The sequence below is a fragment of the Brassica napus genome, unplaced genomic scaffold, assembly GCF_020379485.1.
Source record: "Brassica napus cultivar Da-Ae unplaced genomic scaffold, Da-Ae ScsIHWf_450;HRSCAF=686, whole genome shotgun sequence".
Classification (NCBI taxonomy): domain Eukaryota; kingdom Viridiplantae; phylum Streptophyta; class Magnoliopsida; order Brassicales; family Brassicaceae; genus Brassica; species Brassica napus.
This window is the reverse complement of record NW_026016527.1, coordinates 1-25,523: the sequence shown is the minus strand read 5'-3', so window position 1 is coordinate 25,523 and position 25,523 is coordinate 1. Positions and strand designations below refer to the sequence as shown.

Genomic DNA, 25,523 nt, shown 5'->3' with positions numbered 1-25,523 from the left:
CGAAAGAAATATGGCTCTGTCAACCATAGCCCATATTTTGAATCAAAAGCTTGAGTTTTTTGGATGAATATAGAGAGAAAGTGAAAGAAATGTTGTTTTTAGTTCATAACAATTGAAACAGAAAGAGTGTAAAGAGATTTACGTGCATTAAAAGGCATTAAAAGCTCCAAACAGTTCGTACAAGGTTGTTGCCACTATTCATTGCAGTGGCAATATTGTAAATACTTGAAGAAGATGAGGTTGAGACAGTAAAGAAGCCATTTTCGAAAAAAAAAAAATGTTAATGGCATTTTCGTAGATAAAATGCAGGTGTGGGGTTAAAATCTCAAAAAAAAAAAAAAGGAGTCAAAAGAAAAGGTTAGTTTTCTGTTTGACTCCAAGTTTTGAGTCACTTTTGCAAAAAGCCCTTTTTATAATTTAAAGTCATTTTAAAAAATCAAAATATAACATATAAGAAAAAATCTAATTTTTTTATTATATGGTTAATGTGATTGTTTATTTTTTTTAATAATATAAAATTAAACAAAATGAAGAAGGATGCAAAAATTGTTATCAAATCTTTATTATTTATAATCATTAATTGTCATATATATGTAAATCATATTAGGTAATTTCGTAGCTTTTATTAGGAAAAGAATACACACTTCTTATATTTTAGGTTAATATAATGTTCTCTAGTGTACATTAAACAAATTATGACATAAAAACCTTATCTTTTTCCTCGAACACATTCTTGAAAAAGTGAACAGTATTTTTTCACAGTTGAATTATTTTGACTTTTATCTTCCATATGGTTTTGAAAGCTTTCAAATCAACCATTGAATTGATACATGTCATTTTAATGTTTTTAGTCGTATACTTAAGAAAAACTTACCTTTTTGTAATTTAAAGTCGTTTTAAAAAATTCAAAATATAACATATACGAAAAGATCTAACATATAAGAAAAATATAACATATAAGGTGTCCTCATTTTTGTATTTTAAAGTCGTTTAAAAAATATATATAACATATAATGTTTCCTCATTTTTATAATTTAAAGTCATTTAAAAAAAATCAAAATATAACATATAAGAAAAAATCTAATTTTTTTATTATATGGTTAATGTGATTGTTTATTTTTTTAATAATATAAAATTAAACAAAATGAAGAAGGATGAAAAATTGTTATCAAATCTTTATTATTTATAATCATTAATTGTCATATATATGTAAATCATATTAGGTAATTTTGTAGCTTTTATTTAGGGAAAGAATACACACTTCTTATATTTTAGGTTAATATAATGTTCTCTAGTGTACATTAAACAAATTATGACATAAAAACCTTATTTTTTCCTCGAACACATTCTTGAAAAAGTAAACAGTATTGTTTTCACAGTTAAATTATTTTGACTTTTATTTTACATATGTTTTTGAAAGCTTTCAAATCAACCCTTAAACTGATACATGTCTTCTTTTTTTTTAACACAAAACTGATACATGTCATTTTAATTTTTTGTCGTATACTTAAGGAAAACTTACATTTTTGTAATTTAAAGTCATTTTAAAGAATTCAAAATATAACATATAAGAAAAAATCTAACATATAAGAAAAATATAACATATAAGGTGTCCTCATTTTTGTATTTTAAAGTCGTTTTAAAAAAAATATAACATATAAGGTTTCCTCATTTTTGTAATTTAAAGTCATTTTAAAAAATTCAAAATATAACATATAAGAAAAAATCTAATTTTTTTATTATATGGTTAATGTGATTGTTTATTTTTTTAATAATATAAAATTAAACAAAAATGAAGAAGGATGCAAAAATTGTTATCAAATCTTTATTATTCATAATCATTAATGGTCATATATATGTAAATCATATTAGGTAATTCTGTAGCTTTTATTTAAGGAAAGAATACACACTTCTTACATTTTAAGTTAATATAATGTTCTCTAGTGGACATTAAACAAATTATGACATAAAAACCTTATTTTTTCCCTCGAACACATTCTTGAAAAAAGTGAACAATATTGTTTCCACAGTTAAATTATTTTGACACTTATCTTCCATATGGTTTTGAAAGCCTTCAAATCAACCATCGAATTGTTACATGTCATTTTAATGTTTTTAGTCGTATACTTAAGGAAAACTTACATTTTTGTAATTTAAAGTCATTTTAAAAAAAATCAAAATATAACATATAAGAAAATTCTAACATATAAGAAAAATATATCATATAAGATGTCCTCTTTTTTGTATTTTAAAGTCATTTTTTTAAAAAAAAATATAACATATAAGGTTTTCTCATTTTTGTAATTTTAAAGTCATTTTAAAAAATTCAAAATATAACATATAAGAAAAAATCTAATTTTTTATTATATGGTTAATGTGATTGTTTAATTTTTTTTTTAATAATATAAATTTAAACAAAAATGAAGAAGGATGCAAAAATTGTTATCAAATCTTTATTATTCATAATCATTAATTGCCATATATATGTAAATCATATTAGGTAATTCTGTAGCTTTTATTTAAGGAAAGAATACACACTTCCTATATTTTGGGTTAATATAATGTTCTCTAGTGTTATATAATTATGGAATAATGTGACACCATTAGATTAAACTATACTTTATATTATATGCTTTAGAATTCTTTGAAATTAAATTTAGAATGCATTTAGAGTGCCACCTAGGATTTGAGTTTTTTTTTAATTAATACAAAATTAAGATTCTAATTTTTCAAATGCTTCTCAATTAATATATAGGGGATTAATATGCGGTCTTCATATATATAAATAAAAACTTGCGGTCTTATTCAAGTCGTCACTAAACCGTTGCAAATGAGTTGATGGCAAGAATCCATCCGTGTAAAATGTGATATATATGTTCGTCGATGTTTTTCTATAACGGAATTAAAAATCTTTTTTTTTTTTGTCATATGTGAATTTTAGTTAACCACCAAAGATGAACAAGTTCAGTACATCCTATCATCCCATTCCCATTACAACAAAGATAGAATAATCAAACAAAAGGAACCTAAACATAGGCCATGAGCAGAGGCGTGCCTACGCTTTTGATTTTGAGGGCATTGGCCTCAGGCCCCTGTTAATTTTGGAGTCCCAATTTTACAGTTTATGACACAAATAAAATGATAATAGTCACCGGAAAATATGTTTTTAATTAACCAAACCTCCATTTATATTCTCATTTGTTGTCGTGAGCTTTAACTTCTGTTTTAATTAATGTTGAAAACTTTTTTGTTTATGTAGAATTTGGTTTTGTTAATAACAAAACATATAATGCTTTCCATTTAAAGCTTTTATAATTTTTTCATAAACTAGTTTCAAATTATGAAATAACAAAAACCCAGTTTTATTTGTCAACTTATATTAAAATATTATTATTATACTAATATTATTTATATTATTATTTAGTTGTTATTATTATTATCTATGTAGAATTTGGTTTTGTTAAAATGAATTATATTTGCCTTAGGCCCCGATTGTTCTAAGCACGGCACTGGCCACGAGATACATAAGCCGGATAGAAACCGGAGTCATTAACCGGACAAACCCAGAAGCTAAGAAACTACAACTAAAAAAGAAAACCATAACTTTAGAAACCAACTTTCACCTAGAACCGATAACGGATTTAGGAAAGATCTATTCCATAGCAAATTTATAACAAATTAAATTTAAGATTTTTCTTTGTATATGCTGATAGCTAGCTAGACGGTTGGACTCAATGGTAATAGCGTAAGTTTACCATTGAGAACCCACACGCACGCACGTGTGAGAACCAACAGCGGCGGTGTCTGAGCGTGGTGGCCTTCCCGGTTTGGAGGTTTGGGTGACTTGGCCGCTCATCTTCTGAGGCGGACACCGGGTATGGGGCCAATCTACCGGGTTCGTGCTCCTGGGCTTAAAGCGGCCTGCTTCATTCAACGGTTGCATTAGGCAACTTTGCTTCCTCTCCCTTCAGTCAAGGCAATGCTATGTATTCGATGTTGTGCGTGATTGGGGTCTCCTCCGTTTTTTCAATTTCCGTTTTTTGTTGTTGTGTTTAGATTTAATTTTTCTGCAAATCTGCTTCTTGTGATCTTTGTAAATTCTGTCTAAATTGAAAATGGTAATAAACTTAACATTTTTACTAAAAAAAAATAGCTTAAGTTTATAGTTGAAACTTGAAAGACATGATTCGAATCTTTGAATGTGGAATCAATCAAGAGGTTTGTCAGATGGAGGCATTTGACAAAAACATTTGACTTGTCGATAGAGCATGAAGAATACTTGAATATTTTTTTTAACGTATGTTTAATTATAATATTTCAATCTATCGGAAATATTACAAGTTTTTTGCCATTCAAAATACCTGATATATAGCATGAAGAGTACTTTGAACAACAATTTAATATCCCGATTTTAAAATCATAGTCTTTTTGTCCAAAAAAAAAGTTTTTCCCATTCAAACTTCAACCCGAGGAAACAAAAGTCTTTTACGTTTAAAATTCATAAATGGTCCTATCATAATAAATATATAACTACACTTTGTACTCTTATTTACAACACACGTTATATGGCTGTAGACCTTTTTTTTCCTTTGAAAGCTTGTAAACCATATATTTGCATGGAGGAAAATACTCAGTTGACTCTTGAAAAACTGATACATTGACTTATGGAAAGAAAAACGTTCGATGAGTCTTCTTAACCCTTTTATACGTTCAGTATTAACGAAATATTAACCTTATATATATTATAAATCTTGTGTAATATATCTCAAGATCATTCAGTAAAATGAGATTCCTCTCTTGTTCGATGATTTATCTTTTTCTTGTTTTACAACTACAAACACTTCTGGTTTCGTCTGAAAACATCATAAATGGATCTATTCCTGTCGGAGAATCTCTTACAGCTTCAGAGTCCCAACAATTCTCTAGCTCATGGCGCTCCCCTTCCGGTGACTTTGCTTTCGGGTTCCGCAAGATCCAGCCTAACCATGGTTTCACTCTCTCCATTTGGTTCGACAAGATTCCTGATAAAACCATCGTGTGGCACGCACAAGCAGTCAACACAACCACCGGTCTTGTCCCTGAGGGTTCAAAGGTTACATTAACACCAGATCGCGGTCTGGTCATCACAGACCCTCGAGGTCAACAGCATTGGATTTCTTCACTTCCTCCAGGTAGTGGCTCTGTTTCTCGAGGGCTCATAACCGACGCCGGAAACTTCCGGTTGCTGAGCAAAGATTCCGGCGAAGATTTGTGGTTGAGCTTCGATCATCCCACCGACACTCTGTTGCCTACTCAGGTGAGTCAATTTTCTCATGATAACTAACTTCAAAACCGACGGGTAGTATAATTAATAATTCAATAAAAAAAGTTAATAATTAGGGTGAGTAAAAACCTTGTGCCCCAGAGTCAAAACACTTTTGGTACGGAATTTCATTCTTTAAATAGGAATATATCTAAATACTGTTTATGAGTATGAGCGAGATTATGGAACTAATGTCCATATATAGCTTCCATGGTTTATAAGCAAACTTGAGGCAGATACTTTTGTCTAGGGTTTTCTTATTAAAATTTTGAATGATGAAAAGAAACAATGATATATATTTTTTGTCAAATAACCATGTTATCTTTTTTTTTTAAGTTTCACATAAAACCATAGGCTGCAACTGGAATGCAGTTTTTTGGAATAAAAACTTCCAGAATGCTTGATTCATGTGCATTCCAAAAAAAAATTCACCAGTTACAACTAAAAAATGGAATGCATGTGTATTCCATTTCATTCCATAACATTCCAGAAAAAAAAATAACTATCATTTGAAAAATCATTCCAAATCAAAAACGTTTTGGAATAAGTGGAATGTTGATTCCATTCCATTAAATTCCAGAAATTATAATTCATATCATTCCATATATTCCTTTTAGTTGTTACCAGTTACACCCAATAGTATTTCATACGTTATTGTAAGCATATATAGACTCGGTGATGATGCAGAGTATAGAGATTGGAAGTAATCTCTCATCTCGCCTAACGGAGACAAGTTTCAAGAAAGGAAGATTCAGGCTACATCTAGGTGACGACGGAGATCTTAAACTTCTCGTTCTCAACTCCAAGTCTCTAGCGGAAACAGATGTATACTTCTCCTACTACGAAAGCGGCACGACGGAACCTAACCCCGGGACTAGATTAGTTTTCAACCAGTCAGGCTACATGTATGTTTTACGAAGCGATAACGCAACAAGATTTGGTATCAAAGAAAACGTTCCCGTATCCTCTGGAGACGTATATCGCCGCGCCGTTCTACATTTCGACGGGGTTTTCGCTCAGTACCATCACTCCAAAGAGCAGGGGAGCAACGGGTGGGAGTTGGCTTGGGCTGTGCCGGATAATATATGTGAGAAGAGCTCCGAAGAAGCTCTTGGTAATGTAGCTTGTGGGTTTAATAGTATATGCATTTTGGGTGATGATCAGAGGCCGAAGTGTCAGTGTCCCGAGAAGTTCTCCTTGATGGATCCTAGTGACGAGTACGGTGACTGCAAACCGGATTTTGAGATGCAGACTTGTGGACCAGAGAATAACAAAACTGAAAACGTGCATGTTAATGTTTACGAGCTTATGCGTGTAGACCGCACGAACTGGCCGTACGGGGATTACCAGAGGTACAAAAACTATGATGAAGACACGTGTAGAAATGCTTGTCTTAGCGACTGTTTCTGTGCTGCTGTTGTTTACGGAAATGATCGAGTATGTTGGTTGAAGAGGTTTCCATTGTCTTTTGGACAGAGAGCACCTAATGGTAATCACGATGATCGACGTGATAGCTATACACTCATTAAGGTTTTAAAAGGCGTTGTGGATGTTCCAGTTACCAGATACAGAGGGAGAAACAGCGGCTGGTTGATCATCGCTTGTTCGGTTTTGCTTGGAACTTCAGCTCTTTTTAATTTCATATTACTTGCTCTATATAGAAGGATGAATAAGAGGAAGAAGAAACGGAGTCAAGCTAGAGATATCGGTCCCGCGACATCTACCGCAGTTGAGTTGAATCTGAGGGTCTTTACATACAGAGAGCTCGTGGTGGCTACAGGAGATTTCATGGACGAGCTTGGAAGAGGAGGTTTTGGGATCGTTTACAAAGGATTTATAACAATTAGTGGTGGTGATGAAGTTGCCGTGGCTGTCAAGAAACTAGACCGTGTTGCTCAAGAAAACGAGAAAGAGTTCAAGAATGAGGTTAGAGTGATTGGTCAGATCCATCACAAGAATCTAGTGAGGCTGATTGGCTTCTCCAACGAAGGACATAGCCGTTTGATAGTCTATGAGTTCATACCACACGGGACACTAGCCGATTTTCTCTTCAGGCGTCCGAGACCGAGCTGGGAAGATAGGAAGAGAATCGCTGTTGGGATTGCTCGCGGAATATTGTATTTACATGAAGATTGTAAAGAGCAAATCATACATTGCGACATAAAACCACAGAACATACTTCTAGATGCGTCTTACAACCCTAGAATCTCGGATTTTGGTCTAGCAAAGCTTCTGATGATGAACCAAACGCATACGCTCACCAACATCCGCGGAACAAAAGGGTATGTTGCACCTGAGTGGTTCAGGAACAGTCCCATTACATCCAAAGTAGATGTCTATAGCTACGGAGTCATGCTTTTAGAAATCGTGTGCTGCAAGAAAGCCGTCGATCTTGATGAAAGCGTGATTCTCATCGATTGGGCTTACGATTGTTTCCGAGACAGGAGGTTGGAGGATCTAATCGAAGACGATTTGGAGGCGATTGAGGACATGGAGATGGTAGAGAGATATGTGAAAATAGGGATATGGTGCATACAAGAAGAATCAGGATTGAGACCTAACATGAGAAATATTACACAGATGCTTGAAGGTGTGACTCAAGTTCGTGATCCTCCAAACCCTTGTCCTTATAGTGTATTGTCTTGTGATGAGTATCTGTCTTGTGGTCCAGTGTAATGGGTGTAAAGGAAAAATGTGTACCGTAAAGGAAAAATGTGTACCGTAAAGGGAAAATGTGAATCACAAAAATGAGTTACATTTCAAAGGATCAACATCTTGTTATTATCTTTTTTTTTTTTTTTTTAATATATGTTATTATCTTTGATGATGCACATCATTTATTTAAAGAAGTTGCATAATACCAAATACCATATACAACAAAAAAAAAAATTGAAACACACAAATATAATACATTATTGACCTGTTAGTCTCAAGTATTTACTGGTGTTACAATAGTAAAGTTGAAAAGATCATGATTGATGTCTCTTAATTTTATATAATAGTGGTTGGTAAGAAAATACGACTTTTCCATTAACAGGATGATTAGTTTAAGCTTTGCATTTGATATCCCAACTTATATAGATAAAGATAATATCTTTTGCTATTCAGAAAACCTAGGGAAGCAAAAGTCATTTACGTTTACAATTGAGAAATGTCTTATTAAACATACAAACTACAATAACCACACACTTGTACGCAGTTTATTCCACACGTTAAAAGACTCTATAGAGTCTGAGCACATATTCAGAGCTGTATGGATAAAAAAAAGCTCAGTTGACTCTTCAAAATCTGCTCCATTGACTCTCAACCAAAAAAAACCATTCAGCAAGTCTTCCTACACTTTTTCTACGTTCAATAGTAACGACCAAATCAATTTAAAACCATATAAAAATAATAAATATAATCTCATTATTTGCTTCAGAAAAATGGGATTCATCTATATATATACATATAATCTCATGATCTTTGCCTCACCAAAATGGGATTCCTCTCGTGTTCGATAATCCATATTTTTCTTGTCCTGCAACTACAAACACTTTGTGTTATCTTGACAGTTTCATCTCAGAACATCATAAATGGATCTATTCCTGTCGGAGAATCTCTCACAGCTTCAGAGTCCCAACAATTCTCTAGCTCATGGCGTTCCCCTTCCGGTGACTTTGCTTTCGGGTTCCGCAAGATCCAACCTAACGATGGTTTCACTCTCTCCGTTTGGTTCGACAAGATTCCTGACAAAACCATCGTGTGGCATGCACAAGCAGTCAATACGACAACCGGCCTCGTCCCTGCTGGTTCGAACGTTACACTAACCGCAGATCGTGGTTTGGTTCTGACTGACCCTCGAGGTCAACAGCTCTGGAGTTCTTCACTTCCTCCAAGTAATGGCTCTGTTTCTCAAGGGCGCATAAATGACGCTGGAAACTTCGGTCTGTTAAGCGAAACAACAGAAGATTCCGGCGAGTTTTTGTGGTCTAGCTTCGCAAATCCTACCGACACTCTGTTACCTACTCAGGTACTTTAATCTTTGTTATGCAATCTCAGATATTACCTCTACCTGAATATAGCATTTTGTTTTTGTCTGCGTGTTTACAAGTTAGAATGTCATTTTCCCATTAGATAAAACATGAACATATAGACTGTTTACTTTAAATAAATAAATAAAAAAAAAATATATATATATATATATAAAAGATTGTGAACTTATTAGGAATTACACAACTAAAACTTAAACAAAATAAGATTAAAACTAGAGTAATACTCCATGCATGCGTTTCAAATTGTTTTAGAAGATATCAATGCATGCATTCATTACCAATTGGTTTTGATTTTTAAAGACGTTTAATTACAATTTTACAAAACTATTATTGATATAAATAACATCTGCAACAAATAACGGGACAAAGCTTATCTCATAAACACTAGACATTAAGTTTGACACAATTCAATTACGTAAACTAATATCATAAGTCTCCTTTATACTCTCGTCGTCAAAAGCTGTATGTTAAGGATCGATGTTGAGAGTGGCGGAGCCAATTCATTGGGAGGGGGGGTCACTTGACCCACATGACTTTTATTTTGTTGGTGTTTACATAGTTAATTAGTGGTGTATAGTGGAGTATTTTAATTTATGCTACGTACGTATGACCCCCGTGATACAGATTCAGCTTCTTGTTATTGCACTTGATATGTTTGTAAAGCATAATATTTAATGTTTATATTTATATTGACCCATGTCACAAAAATTTCTCCCTCCGCCATTGGATGTTGATGATGATGCAGGGCATGGAAGTTGGAAGGAACCTCTCATCTCGCCTGACGGAGACAAGCTTCAGCAAAGGAAGATACAGACTACATCTAGGTAACGATGGAGATCTACGGCTTCTCACTCTCAACCCCGAGACGCTTTTAGAATCCGATATAAACTTTGCGTACTACGCAAGTAACACAAAGAATCAAAACCCCGGGACTCAGCTAGTTTTCAACGAGTCAGGCTACATGTATATTCTTCAAAGGAACAACTCGAGATTCTATCTCAAAGAAGACGTTCCCGTATCTTCTAAAGACTTCTACCACCGTGCTGTTCTACATTTCGACGGTGTTTTTGCTCAGTACTACCATCCCAAGGGAGGAGATGGTGGGTGGAGATGGGCTTGGTCTCAGCCTGAGAATATATGCGCAAAAGGCTTTGGAACGGACCTTGCTGCTAACGAGGTTGGGAACTTGGCTTGTGGGTTTAATAATATATGCAGTTTAGGAGATAACCAAAGGCCAAGATGTCAATGTCCTGAGAGGTTTGTGTTGAGTGATCCTAGTGATAGCTATGGTGATTGCAAGCCAGATTTTGAGATGCATAGTTGTGGAGCGAAGAGTAACCAAACTGATGTAAGTCTCTACGAGTTTGTTACTTTGGAGAAGACTAATTGGCCGTCTGGTGATTACAAGAAGTACTCAAACTACGATGAAGAAAGATGTAAAGCTTCTTGTCTTAACGACTGTTTCTGTGCTGCGGTTGTTTTCAGAACAATTTGTTGGAAGAAGAAGTTTCCCTTGTCTTATGGTCACAGATCTCCGACCGGTGGAAGCGATACTTTCATTAAGGTTCGAAAACTCACTGCGGGTGTTCCAAATACTGGACGAAGAGGCAAAGGCCGTGACTGGTTGATCATCACTTGTTCTGTTCTGCTTGGAACTTCAGCTTTGGTGAACTTCATATTGCTTTATATGAACAGAAACAAGAAGAGGATGGCGAAAAAACCGAACCAAAGAAGATATAGTGGTGCTGCTACGGCTACTGACTTGAATCTGAGAGTCTTTACGTACAGAGATCTCGTGGTGGCTACAGGAGATTTCGTGGAAGAGCTCGGAAGAGGAGCGTTCGGGATCGTGTACAAAGGAGTTTTAAAAGTTTCAGGTGATTCTGAAGTCAACGTGGCTGTCAAGAAACTAGACCGTGTTGCGCAAGAAAGCGAGAAAGAGTTCAAGAATGAGGTCAAAGTGATTGGTCAGATCCACCACAAGAACCTAGTGAAGCTAATTGGCTTCTGCGACGAAGGGCAGAGCCGTTTGATCGTTTACGAGCTCTTACCTAATGGGACGTTAGCCGGTTTTCTCTTCAGGCGTCCAAGACCTAGCTGGGAAGATAGAAGGAGAATCGCGGTTGAGGTTGCACGTGGGATCTTGTATCTACACGAAGAGTGCAGCGAGCAGATCATACATTGCGATATAAAACCGCAGAACATTCTTCTAGACGAGCATAACAATCCTCGGATCTCGGATTTTGGTTTAGCCAAGCTTCTGATGATAAACCAAACGCATACGCTCACCAACATCCGCGGAACAAAGGGTTATGTGGCGACAGAGTGGTTCAGGAACAGTCCCATTACATCCAAAGTCGATGTCTATAGCTACGGAGTCATGCTTTTGGAAATCGTGTGCTGCAAGAAAGCTGTTGATCTAGAGGATAATGTGATTCTTATAGATTGGGCGTACGACTGTTTCCGACAAAGGAGGTTGAAAGATCTAATCAAAGAAGATTTAGAGGCATTAGACAATATGGACTTGGTGGAGAGATATGTGAAAATAGGGATATGGTGTATACAAGAAGAGCCAGGGAAGAGGCCTAACATGAGAAACGTAACACAGATGCTTGAAGGCGTGGCTCAAGTTAATGATCCTCCAAACCCTTCTCCCTATAATACGTTCACCTGTGCTGAGTCTATGTCTAATTAATCTTCCTGTGTCACGTGTTTGATTTATTTGTGTTGCGTAGTTAGAGACTTTGTATCAACGACTTTTATACTTTGTAATTAGACCCTTCCAACGTTAATCATATGTCAAACATACATCAACGACTTCTATAAACCACACTATAGTTTAACATCAAACACGTTTAATCATGTTTAATTATTAATATCATATCTGTTCCCAAAGAAAAATAAATATCTCAAAGATTGATTTGATTATTTTTTGAACTGTTTAATATCTCAAACAAGTGAGCTGCACTTCTATTTAATACTAATTAGTTTGAACTGCTTTATAGGTTCTGAATATCATGCGGAGCTGAGTTGAACTGAATATCATGTGGAGCTGAGTTGAAGCAGAAAAGCTAGTATCGTTGATTTGATTATTCTTTTAATTTGCCGAATAAATTGATGTAGTCATGATTCATATTCATATTAATACCAGTTTATTAGAAAAGGAATCTCTTACCACAAAATTCTAAAACGTGAACATTATCATAACAAGTTTGAGCACCTTTTTTTTTAACTGGCCTTTGAGCACGATTTATTTGTCAGATGATGATGATATATTAATGCATAATACGAAATTACTTTTTAGCAGCAAACATCAATTTCATTTTACTTTTTTTTTTTTTGACATCCAGATGATATGATGATAATATTAATTAATCTATACTATTATTTATGAATTTATTTAGCTTATTTATGATGATTTCCATGATTTTAGGTAATTTTGTTTATTTGTCATGTTTTAATTAGGTTTAAGCTGAGTCATTAATTTATAATAGTTTTTAGTTGAGTCCATAATTTATTAATTTAAATAATATAACTATAAAATATGTAATTAGATATATAATTATTTTGATTTTGCTTATTTGTCATGTTTTCCATGATTTTAGTCAATTTTGTTTATTTGTCATGTTTTTATTAGGTTTTAACTTAGTCATGGAACACAGGTACGCCAATTTGACTATTAATAAATTAATGACTCAGCTTATAGTATAATTAATAAATTTTTATGTTAATATATATATTTATCATGATATTTAAGATAATTAATAAACATTAACTTATTTTACCGATATATATACTATAATTTTTAAAACATATTTTAATATAGAGTTATCATGGAAATCACGACAAATAAGCTAAATCATTTCCTAAGTAATAGTATAGATAAAATTGACTTTTCTAAATACAGTTTTAGAATCTGTCATATTGCAACATGCCAACATATTATACTTTATCTTTTACAAAAAAAAACATATTATACTTTTTCTCTTGAAGATGTGAGTTAACATAAGCATACAATGTATATAAATGGAATTAAATTAAAAGATGTAATAACATCTAACTGTTGTTTTAAAATACGATTTAAGGAATATATGCTTTTCATTGTAAAAACATAAATGAAATCATCCTACTCATATCAAATCGCGTTGTCGTCTAAAACAAACTATAAGAATACAAGATTACACGATCCTATACATCTTCTAACCACTACAATGTATTAAATATACTTCATTAGTTATTATTCGACAGAAAGAACGAGGGACTTTATATACCTAATCAAGTGGGAGACATAAAAGTATGATATCAAAATCAGATCAAGAATCAAAATAATTGAGATACCAATAGTGTATGTTTTGTTTTTTCATCAAATAATATTATTTTCCAAATATCATTTATACGCTTCAGCAATATTATAAGGGATAATTTCAAATTTACCACAAGTTTTGTACTGCAATTCATGTTTACTTTCATTAAAAAGACATCTTCACAAATACTTTTTTTATTAAAGAGGCAAAAAATCATTATATCATTGCTTTATATGTATATATAAATATAAGTAATTATTTTTTTAAAGTAAATTTTCTTTTTATAATTCTTGAATTATACGTTTTGAAATTCAAACTTTTTTATTAAAAAAAATACTTTTGATTTTTTTTAAAATATTTTCGATTTTTTTGTTTTTTTCCAATTTTGTTTTGAAATTTGAAAATTATTTTTAAATCTAATTTTTAATTTTTTTTTAAAAAAATCAGTATTTACTTATATATTTATTAAAATCTTAAATCTCACATTCCAAAACTCCACTCTCCATAACCTCACCCCTCAAAATCTAAACCATAAGTTTAGATTAATTAACCCTAAATTTTATAAGTTTCTATTTACGTCTTTAAGAAATAAGGTTAAATGTGGTTAATATAGACAGTATTAGAAACGTGCTAGTGTAGGCAATTTCGTATATTATAAACTAACCTTGAATGTGTACAGAATTACATCATACTATTCATTTTTTATCAACGATCATGCCATTCATTTGTTATGTTAATTAGTTTTATTTCATATTTAAATTTTCTAAAATCTTCCCATACATCTTTCATAGTGACATAGTGTGCTGTAATATCATACTACACTTGAAAAATAATTTTTACTAAAATGGTAACAGAAATACTTAAAAGGTGCAAATTATTTTTTTTTTAATTTGATTAAAAATAATGATTACTAGGATAAAACTTGCGGCTTGCGCATGGTGAATTTATATGAAAATTATTTAAGAAATATTGAATGGAAAAATAAAATTTATATTTTTGACCCAATTAATATTTTTTTGCCATTAAACAATTTTTTAATTTTTTTTTTGTTAATTACATAATTTGTTTACTAATGAGCTGATTCCATTAAAAAAAATATTTTAGGTCAAAAAATTACTTATCGCATAAGAACCTAACGTTTAGGCTTAAGAATCTCAGGTCTACTATTTGGTTACAATGAAACTATGTCATCTCGGTTTTATATCATGATTTAGCAATTTAAAAGTTAATTATGGTTATGAGAAGTTTACGTTCACGTGCCAATCTTATATATCTTCAATATTTTTCTCATTTTTGTTTTGTTTTTTCATTTTGGTTATTGCTCGATACAAATATTGATTTTTTATTTTATTTTCATTTCGTTATTTTGTTTTGGCCTCAAATTTAGAAAATGTTTAAGATTTAAAATTATAAAAAAGATACATATTTAGGTTAAGATCAGCGCCTTGTGCAAAATAAATATTTTATATTTTATATTTATTACTTATTTTATATTTTTCTGCATATTATGAAATAATAAAATAATTATTATATATTAACTAACTAAGAAATCAATTACTATTATGTAATCAATTGACGTGTACATATAAATCAAACGACCACTCTTGTTTCCTCACAATCATTTTAGGGTAAATAATTCAAAACAATTAATTTTATCTATCGTATATGATATAGTTTTAAATTTAAATGATATTAATATATATATATATAGTATACTTTTAATATGGATATTTATTAAATGAGGTTTCTAGTCATATGATTTTATGATTATTTGCATATTTGTGTAACAAAATATTTCACCAATGATTTTTTTTAATGTGAAATGTTTAGTGGTTTCAATAATTTATAATCTTTTTTAAAAAAATGAAGATTTCAAAATCAAAATATTAACTTTTCAATATATATATTAACATAAACACCTATAAAAATAAAAAAAAATTATTCATATGATTTTATAATCATTGTATCATATTATAGAAAAAAAATTAAACCTTGATCACAAAAATTTATGTGAGACTTTTAACAGTTTTAGTAATTTATACTCGTTTTGAAAAATTCAAAATACAGCATCTACAAATAAAAATCTAAATTTTTATTATATGATTAATGTAATTGTGTAATTTATTTTAATAATAAATAATTAAAAAAATGATAGAAAGTATATAGATTGTTAGCAAATCTTTATTATTTAAAATCATTAATTGACATATATATTTTAATCACATTAGGTTATTTCGTAGCTTTTATTTAAGGAAAGAGTATATAACAATTTCAATTTTATAAATGAATGGTTCATAATGGACATACTATACAATATAACATTTTCTAACAATTTAATTTTGGACCAACAAAATTTTCAATTGATTTTCAAGCCGCCGTGTAAGCAAAATTAGTATTTCAATTACGTGTCAACTCAGCATAATATTTTATTAATTAGTACAAATTACATGTTATAATTTTTTAAATGTTTCAGTATTAATATATATGGGACTAGAAATAATAGACAGTGACTTTTCTCAATCTTGATTTACTAACTAACAATTTGTCTTTTCCTTACATAAAAAAAATGCATTAAACACGCGCTGTAAAAAGGAACAAGTGGCAATGGGCCTTATACGCATCACGTCCGGCTATGAGCAAAACAAGAATTCAGACTACCGGAAACTTGTTAAAGTCTTTGAACTTTTGAATTTTCTAAATATAAATTTTAATAAAGTTTATAAAATTACATTTTGAAAATTTTGTAAGTATTTTTCTAATGTTTGAAATGTTGTTATTCTCTACATACATTGTCCCGATTTTTTTTTAAAATCGAAGTGGTTTTTGGTAATATAAATGTGTACCAGGCATTTAGCAAAAATTTAACCATAAGTTTTATTTAAAACTTATGGTCCAGCGGTAGTAGACGGGTTCTGGATGCTAACACATTATGGATTTAATTATCTTCTTGCAGAAATTAAATCACATTGTTCTGTTCACAAGAGCTGCAGATCCGTCCGCATGAATACTCGCAAGATAACCTGTTGTAGACTGCACTTTCTATCCAGAATTTACACTTTCTATCCAGAAATTAGGTCTGGTTCTTTAATAGACATGAGTTTAATCCTTTATTTGAAAAAATATCATGTACAACATTATCATAATAACTTTCATCGTCAACCACTGCCATAAAATTAGATACCTAAATTCTAAATCATAAAACTAAACTTTACAAAGTTTTTTTAACAAAAAAAAACATTACATAGTTTTCAAACCTACATAAATAGTAACAGCGTAAGTGAAGGTGATAACTTAGAGAGTACGAACAAACAATAAAGGTAAGAGACCAAAAATAATAAATAGCTCATTGGGCATTTGGGAGTTGTTGGGAGTCTTGGGACAAATTAGATTATCGAAAGAAGTCACCTACCCCAATTTCTTGAGATGATTAAATTGACATATTATATGATAAAATTGCACCTTTCAGATTATGATGGATGGTAAAATGTATCCTTGTGCTCAAAGGATGATATATGAAAGCCAGTTCAAAAAATAAAGAGGATGATATATATGGTCAACTTGATATATGCTGGAGGATTGGGATGGGTAGAGAGTTTAATAACTATTTATAGTATTTAGTTTGGTACACCAGTGTTTGGGGTAGGTCTGGAACGGATCGGGTATCCTGGCAATTTTAAGGTATCCGGATCCGGATCCTTATCTGGCGGATCCATAATTTTACTATCTTTATCCGGATCAGGGGTTCTCGGATATCCGGGTGTCAGATATCTTTTTAAAAATTGTAATATCCGGCGGATATCCGGATCCGGATTTGGATCTTTAAATTAAATAAAAAATAATATTAATATATATAAAATATTAAAAATAATTTAAAAATAAAAATATATAAAATGTTTTTAATTATTTCTATGTTTACAAAATTTACATAAATTTTATATATACTATTATAAAAATGAAAATATATTAACTAAAATTAATTTTTATATATAGATATTACTATTTTTGAAATAGTTATTAATAAAACTTACGAATCCGGATATTCGGACTAAAAATTAAGATATGCGGATCCGGATCCAACATTTTACTATCCGGATCCGGATTCCGGATTCGGCCCTTCCGGATATCCGGATTTTCGGATCGGATCTGGATCGAATCTCGGATCGAATCCGAATCTCGGATAAAAGTCTCAGGCCTAGTTTGGGGGTGATAAAACAAAACTTACGATTTGCTAGAATCGATTAAACATTTGATTATCTGGCCAGACACTGATAAATGGATTATATATACTTTGATATTCAATTAACTTTGGCTAGATGTCCGGTTTTATGGATATAATAATTTTCAAAGTTAGAATGATGAAAGTGCATAGGAGAACGAGATACATAGTTTAAACAACAATGACTACTACTTATACTACATTAACGTGAAACATAAGCACCCGTGACAATCTTCACATGCTAGAAAAACAGAAGCACCCGTGACTTTGAGTTCTTCACAGCCCGTGACAATCTTCACCCGTGCATTGCAACACCCGTGACCCTACTGCTGAACCTGAAAGAGTACACACATAGTTATTACTTTTGCTCAACACATTAAACTGAAAGAAAGACAAGAGTTATTACTTTTCCTCCACACATAGGTTCAATACAGCTAACTATGCAATCAAACAACATGTAACTACTCGACACATAGGTTGAATACGAACGCTAACTATGCAACCTAACCTCATAACATCTCAGACCTGAGTTTGAGCTTAAGAGATGTTTCCATCTCAGTGAGTGGGTCTTTTTGCTAAGTAGACGTTCAAGCAACTTCTGCTTTGACACTTTTGACTTCATCTCCATTATGGCCTGAATCTGTGACAACGACTCTTCTTTACCATTCTTCTTCTTCTTAGCAGCAGCTTTAGAAGCCTTGATCCCCATAGGTCTACCCTCTGGTTCTCCCACTTCTTCTTCTATATCAACTTGTTTCCGCTTTTCATTCCCACCGTCCTTACCCACATAGGTGGAGGCCCATTTCTGGTCATGCCTCAACTCCCTCCATGCATGTTCCATGACAAACTTGGTCCCGTGACGATTGAAGAAGTACTCTAGAGCAGCTTTCGTCACGTCATCATCATTTTGACCACTTCTCTGCTCCCACAGAGCCGCGTCATATGATCCAACGAACTTGCTGACTTGCTCGTTAATCCTAGCCCACCTCTGCTTGCACTGATTCAGCTCTCTAGGTGTTGCTCCCACCAGTTGCGGGCAGTTGTTGTAGTAGTCGACAATCCTCTTCCAGAAGCGACCAGCTTTCTGGTCATTGCTCACCACCGCATCCTTACTGGTGTTAAGCCAAGCACCAATAAGGATTTTGTCCTCCCTCGGGGACCATTTCCTCCTCTCCTTGGCACTAGTGCCGAAAGCAGAGTTGAGAGGAGACTCGAGAACTGACTCATCAGGACCTTGGGTACCGAACCAATAAGGTTCGGGTGATTCAAGGTCCACTGTAGTCTGAGATTGACTAAAGCTGAGGTTTACATAACTAGTTTGTTTATCCATGTTTAGAGATTGCTCTGTGTTACTCTAATAGCAACACAGATAGTTAAATAGGCAAGATTAAACTAACAAACATTAAAAGCCAATTAAAACCGAGCAGTGAGGAAGGTAGAAAGCTAACTACTTGCATTAAACACCAATCAAATCACGGTAACAGCCATTTAAAACAATCAAATCTATGGCGGTATGAAGATAGAAACCAAACTAAATAGGTTCTACTTAACTAGCAATTACCACCAATGCAGAGAAACCAAACAACTAGCTTCTACTAAACTAGAACCAATTTATGAGGTATACAAATACAAATACAAATACAAATACACTACTATTCGTTTATAGTTATTAGAAAAGAGACTAGGCAGTTGTGGTATCGTACCTAAAGAGAGACTCGAGCTTCTCGACACTCTCGTTTACATCTTTGAAGCTCTTCCTGCATAAACATTAGATCAAATTGTCATAAGTTTTACAAAATATCATGAAGAACAAACAAAAACTCAAGAGAGATACGTACCATTGACAAACATAAGCGCCAAACCTAGAAAAACCAATACGGAGACCATTACACAAACTTCCAACGCATAGCCATTTGTAGACTCTTTGTTCTTCTTGAGCTCACAGACGGTCTTCTCGAAACCTTGCTCCTTAAGCAGCCTGAGTTCTCTCTGAACCTCAAACACCTCCTCCGTGACTGCCACATCCCACCATTTCCATATGTGGCAGCCCCCATCATCTCTATTCTCGCACGTGTAGTACAACCTCCCTGGATTTTTTCGCGTGTAAGATGTTGCAATAGCAGCCTCACTGCTACAGTAACATCTCGTTGGGATGCCATCATCAGCCTCAGGTGGGTTGCGAACCGGCTCGCCAACAGAGAAACTACTATGTCCTTCATCCGCGTAAAGAGCAGCCTCTGCTTCAAGAAGGTACGTCATGTCGAACTCATCTGACGAAGACGGCTGGCTGTACGAATAGTCTTGTCCCATGATTGGTTAAACCTGAAAGAAAACCAAGATTTTTAGTAACGAAGATGATATAAACAACAACAACCACAAATCTTTAGAAACGAGCACGGATTGAGCAAACCGTAAGCAAACATGAATCACATATAAACCGTAATCTAACACAAATAAGAACATCAAAGAATATTGTAATTGAACGAGAATATCCGCAAATCGTTTCAAAACAAAATAGATTGAAAACCCTAAATCAAGTGAAAACCCCAAATCGATTGAAACCCTAATTTTAAAAGACAAATCGATTGAATCTTCACAACCTAACCCTAATTTGAGGAAAAACAACAAAGAAAACAAATCTTGACGCATAAATCTACAAAATCACCCTACGATTTACCTTCTTTTCGGGATGGATCGAATCGCCTTTGATATCGCCTTCACTCGAGACGTTTTTTTTTCCTCGCCTTTGGTCGAAAATGAATAATTTTTTTTTGATACGTATGAATGACAAAGCCGACGGACGAACCAAAACGTGCCACGTCTCTAAGGATCAACTCCGTTAAATCCTTATTTACGGATTGATCCTTGGATTATTTCGGTTAAATAATATTTCTTTATTCCGATAACCATCGGATTTGGCGCTAAGGATCCATTAAGGATCAGCGTTGCGGCTGGTCTTAGTGCCGTAGTAATATATATCTATATATATATTTGTGTGTAAAAAATCGACAAAGATTACGCATTCACGTGAATCTGCCCCCAAAAAGTAGTCATAGTAGACGATCACGTTAACTTTCTGTCATATAAGAATATTATATACGGCACGTGAGGATTCACGTTTTGGGCAGTATGCTAGTCTAGCAGAAGAATTAAAATAATAAGTTCAGCATTTCAAATTTTTTTCAATTATTGATTTGAGTAAGTCAGATATCTTTACAGTAAATTTTCATTTTCGAATATAAAAATATTACCAATAATTATACTCCTTTCATTTTATTTTAGTTATCATTTTAGATTTAGAAACATAAATTTAAAAAATATTTAATTTTGCATATTTTCAAAATAAAAACATTATTATCTATACATATAACCATATTTCAAACAATAGAAAAATAAACTAGAAAATATTATTAATAAATTTTGCATTAAAAAAATTCTAAAACGATACTTATATTGAAAAACAAAAATTTTACTATACAAAACAATTAAACTGAAACGGAAAGCGTAAGAGTTTAATCAAGCCGTACTTACCTTGTGAAAATAATCAATAGCCTAAGAGGTCACAAATATTTGGGGCCCTTGATTTGATAATACAAGTAATTTTGAAAATTTTATATCAAATATATTATTATTCAGCTTCTTATTTCGTCCATTTTCATAATAATCCATTAAACAAGGGTCGACATTTTTAACCAAACAATTGAGAGAAATGATAGGGCCATGTAATTACTTTTGTCCCCTGATGGTAGGTGTTTAAGATGTAGGTGAAATGATAGCAGCTCAAAACAACAACCGGTTGTGGCAAACACAATTCTAAGAACATCTTACACGTTTTTTTCAAAATGAAATAAGTTTACTCTATTTTAGATTAAAATCGAATAATCAACAAAAATAGATGTATTAAAGCATTTTCAATGTATTACTTTTTATTCTTAAAAATTGAGTAACTCTATAATGAAGTTGAATTTTACTATATTCTATTTTATTTTAAATTAAATGAACAAAAAAATAAATATATTACTCCATTTATAGAGTAAACTCATTTACTGCATTATAGAATAGAAATAAAATAGGATTAGAGCATTTATTACTTTAAACTTCATTTTAGAATTAAAAAAAAAAAATGGGGTTGGAGATGTTCTTACTCTATTTATAGAGTAAACTCATTTTTATTTTATTAGAGCATCTCTCTTTTCACTTTATATTTTACTCTAAAATAGAGTTTGGTGTAAAAAAAATACTTCAACATCATTTCATTTTCATTCCATATAAAGAATAAAGATGGATTTACTTTATAAATGAAACAATATTTTTTTTGTTGATTACTTTATGTTCTACTCCAAAATGGAGCATTTTAGAGTAGTACCAACTTCATTATGAACTAATTCCATTTTATATTTTACAATTTGTGCATTTCTTGTTTGAAACTTCATTTTGAAGTGAAAAATAAATATAATTGGAAAGGTTCTAATAGTTGGTATATTTCTCATTATTGTTACAACTCTACCATCGATGTATAGGCTAAAAGAGCAATTAGCCATGAAAACTGGTGATAATTGGTTAAAATTTCTTATTCTATTATTTTTATCATTCATAATATTTTTAAAATGTGTTTTTATATTTTTTTAAAAAGTTTGGCTATATTTAACTGGCATATTAAAAATATGATTAAAATGTGTCTGATCTACTAAATTAGTTCTTTAGTATTTTAGACAGAAAAGTTTACGTGGTTCAATTTTATCTGCTAACAAGAATTCAGATATTCTACTACTCTTCTGATCAAAACTATTTATCTAAACTAGTTATTCAATGTTTTGTGAGATTGTTTGACATGTTTTTATATAGCATTGTTTTCATGTTTCTACATTGGATTATTAATCATCTGCAAGGGACCTATTAATTCTTTAGTTGCATCTCGTAAACAATAAAATCAATGTATATTTTCATATAATTAAAAAATCTTGAAGTTTTATAGAATGTTTAAATAGGTTTTGTAAACAATTAACGAGAAATAATTATTTTATTATTATTTTATTACGACAGATCATATTATTCCCGCCTCGTGGGCCATACATCCATTACAGAAGTCGATCAAGAAAACCAACGTGTAATTGATTTTGCTTTAGATTCAGACAAAGACACCAATCTTGGAATCTAACGAGCTTACAAACTTCTCCAAATCCAAATCATCATCTTTGTTCCAAGAATCAAGAAAGTCCATATCATCAGTTACGTTAACCTCGGGCGAGTCTTTGATATCTCCAAGGTCGGCACCGCCGTAGCTTAAAATATCCTTTAACTCCTCCATAAGGCCAACATTATCGACGTTGGTATACATACCGGAGATCTCGTCGTTACTAAAGAACTCAGTGAAACCATCTGAGAAAGAACAGTTGTCGGAGAAACCGGGAGAGGTCGACGTGTTGTTCTGAATCGATATGAAACCGCTTGACGCTGCCGCCATTTGGTTGAGCAGCGTGGAGGTCGAATTCTTGGTCGGAGAATCGACGTCGCCGGAACTTTGTGAAACGTCTGCGATGTTTGTGGAGTTTCCTATGATGATTCCGGTTAGTAGATCCCGGTTTGAATCGACCGAGTATTTGCTTGCAACGCGGTTAAGAAGCCTTGCGGAACCGGATGAACCGAGTTTATGGTGTTTTGGTTCTGAACCGGTTTGATCGGTTGAATTGATCGGTTTGTGAGCGGTTGGATCGATACCTTTTTGTTTTAAACGCTTCTTGAGATTCGTGTTCCAATAATTCTTAATCTCATTGTCAGTTCGTCCCGCCAAACATGTTGCTATTGCGGCCCACCTTCAATAATCAGCACCAGGTGAAATTATTATATTGCCCAAAACAGAAAACAAATAGATTGAGTAATTTATCCCAAAAACAATTGAATACCCTTATAAAGCTATGCGGAAACAGTAAACTTAAAAGATTTGTTTAAGTACATAAATACTTTTCAAGTTAGTTTGAAATTCTGAACACTATGTTGAGAATGAATCCATATTATAATACAATATGTACTCAAGGTGACATCTAGGAAAAAAAACACCATTAAAATTTAAAAGTACTAAATGATGAATTATATAATACAAAAAGTAATAAATAAGGAAAAGATTCTTACTTGTTACCCTTAAGAGCATGAAGTTTGATAATAGTGTCTTCTTCTTCGGGAGTAAACTCTCCTCTCTTAATATCGGGTCTTAGATAGTTAGCCCATCTCAGCCTACAACTCTTCCCACATCTCTTCAATCCTACATACATATTGTACATACATTGTAAAAAATAAGAGAAAAATAGCTGTTAATTAATTATTAATATTCTTAATGACTCAACGTTATATATGATAAGGAAAAATAAGAAAGAATTACCAGCTTTTTCCGGGAGAGTACGCCATCCACCTTCACCATGTAGTTGAAGATAAGCAGTGAGCTTTTGATCTTCCTCGGGAGTCCAAGCTCCTTTCTTTATTCCTTCTTCTTTGCAGCATGGTGTTCTCACCATCTCTGATTCTTTCTTACTGATTCTTGCTTTTATTTATTTATTTGATATAAAACCTTAGCTAGAGACCTATGAAAGGAAGAAACTTTTTAAACCGCTTAAGTGAAATTAACAAGAAAAGAGATTAGAAAAAATGACTAAGAGAATTTAATAGAACGCTTGATCAAAACCAAAAGACACTTGAAGATTGTGCTCACTGAGACACTCTTTTGACGAGGAACACGTGAACGTGTTATCATTATATATCGGATTCTTAAAATAAGAACAAACGGTGTTCTTTTACTCTCTCTTCTTCTCTTTCGTACAGATTAGAGTATAGAGAGATTCTCTTATATAGGTAAATTACGAGATAGAGAAAAGGAGACACACGTAAATATATGATTAAAACGTAATTGACATAAGGGGAAATAAAAAATACTCCAATAACTTTGTAAAGGAATGGTTGCGATAGCACGTTTTTAATATTTTCTTTGCTTAGACCACCGAGTCATCGTAGTGCAATGCTAGGTGTGCCATGGTCACACGGAATTGCATCCATGAGTTCTGACACTCTTCTAATTCTCATGCCCGTATTAGTTTGTTTCTTCAGAAAAAGGAACATTGAGATTCGTGTAAAAGATTGTATTGATACTTTGGAGATACAATACAATAAATCTATTACATTCATCGAATGATAAAACTATTATCATTAAAAACTATTCAATACAATACAAGAAAGGTGTGCAACTAAACTATTCACACTAGTAAAAAAATATCAGCCACGTTATTCTTCGTAGCTATAGTCTAATTTCGTAGCTATATAGAAAAAAAACTAAAAAATGCTACGACAAATCGTAGCTATACCATTGTAGCCAAAATCAATCGTATCAAATCTCGTAGCAAGTTGTCACAGCGTTGCTACGAATATTTTAGTAGCTCTTTAGCTATTTGCTATGAAATTTTTGTGGCTAATTTAGCTACGAAACAAATCTTAGATAAAACGTGTCTTTTTAAAAAATATATATTAAAAATAAATCAAAAATGCATAAAAATTTTTTCTATTAATTAAATTACAAATTATGAATATATACACATATACACACAAATATATACACAGGCTCAACCACCGACTCCACCACCGGTTCCGCACGGCTTCGACGACAGGATGCTACTGAAGCGGCG

The 25,523-nt window shown here is 32.5% G+C and overlaps 3 protein-coding genes and 1 pseudogene across 4 annotated transcripts; 2 read left to right on the top strand and 2 right to left on the bottom strand.

Annotated features, from left to right (window-relative positions):
- The first annotated feature begins 4,281 nt into the window (after window positions 1–4,281).
- On the top strand, window positions 4,282–8,073 carry LOC125604016 (annotated as a pseudogene).
- Window positions 8,074–8,156: 83 nt separating this feature from the next.
- LOC125575702 (G-type lectin S-receptor-like serine/threonine-protein kinase RLK1) lies at window positions 8,157–12,144 on the top strand. Its single transcript, XM_048774671.1, has 2 exons — window positions 8,157–9,314; window positions 10,082–12,144. The coding sequence occupies exons 1-2, from the start codon at window positions 8,781–8,783 to the stop codon at window positions 12,029–12,031; spliced, it is 2,484 nt and encodes an 827-aa protein (XP_048630628.1). The 5' UTR covers window positions 8,157–8,780; the 3' UTR covers window positions 12,032–12,144.
- Window positions 12,145–18,132: 5,988 nt separating this feature from the next.
- LOC125604015 (glutathione S-transferase T3-like) lies at window positions 18,133–19,186 on the bottom strand. The gene is made up of 2 exons (XM_048774670.1): window positions 18,382–19,186; window positions 18,133–18,191 (listed from the first exon to the last, which is right to left on the bottom strand). The coding sequence occupies exons 1-2, from the start codon at window positions 19,184–19,186 to the stop codon at window positions 18,133–18,135; spliced, it is 864 nt and encodes a 287-aa protein (XP_048630627.1).
- A 3,671-nt stretch (window positions 19,187–22,857) lies between these two features.
- Window positions 22,858–24,748, bottom strand: LOC125604017 (transcription factor MYB34-like). 2 transcript variants are annotated; one of them, XM_048774673.1, is made up of 4 exons: window positions 24,560–24,732; window positions 24,233–24,431; window positions 23,986–24,115; window positions 22,858–23,669 (listed from the first exon to the last, which is right to left on the bottom strand). In XM_048774673.1, the coding sequence occupies exons 2-4, from the start codon at window positions 24,363–24,365 to the stop codon at window positions 22,985–22,987; spliced, it is 948 nt and encodes a 315-aa protein (XP_048630630.1). In that variant the 5' UTR covers window positions 24,366–24,431; window positions 24,560–24,732; the 3' UTR covers window positions 22,858–22,984. The 2 variants fall into 2 exon arrangements, with proteins under 2 accessions (XP_048630630.1, XP_048630629.1); XM_048774672.1 differs by having other exon boundaries at window positions 24,233–24,748.
- Between the last annotated feature and the right edge of the window lie 775 nt (window positions 24,749–25,523).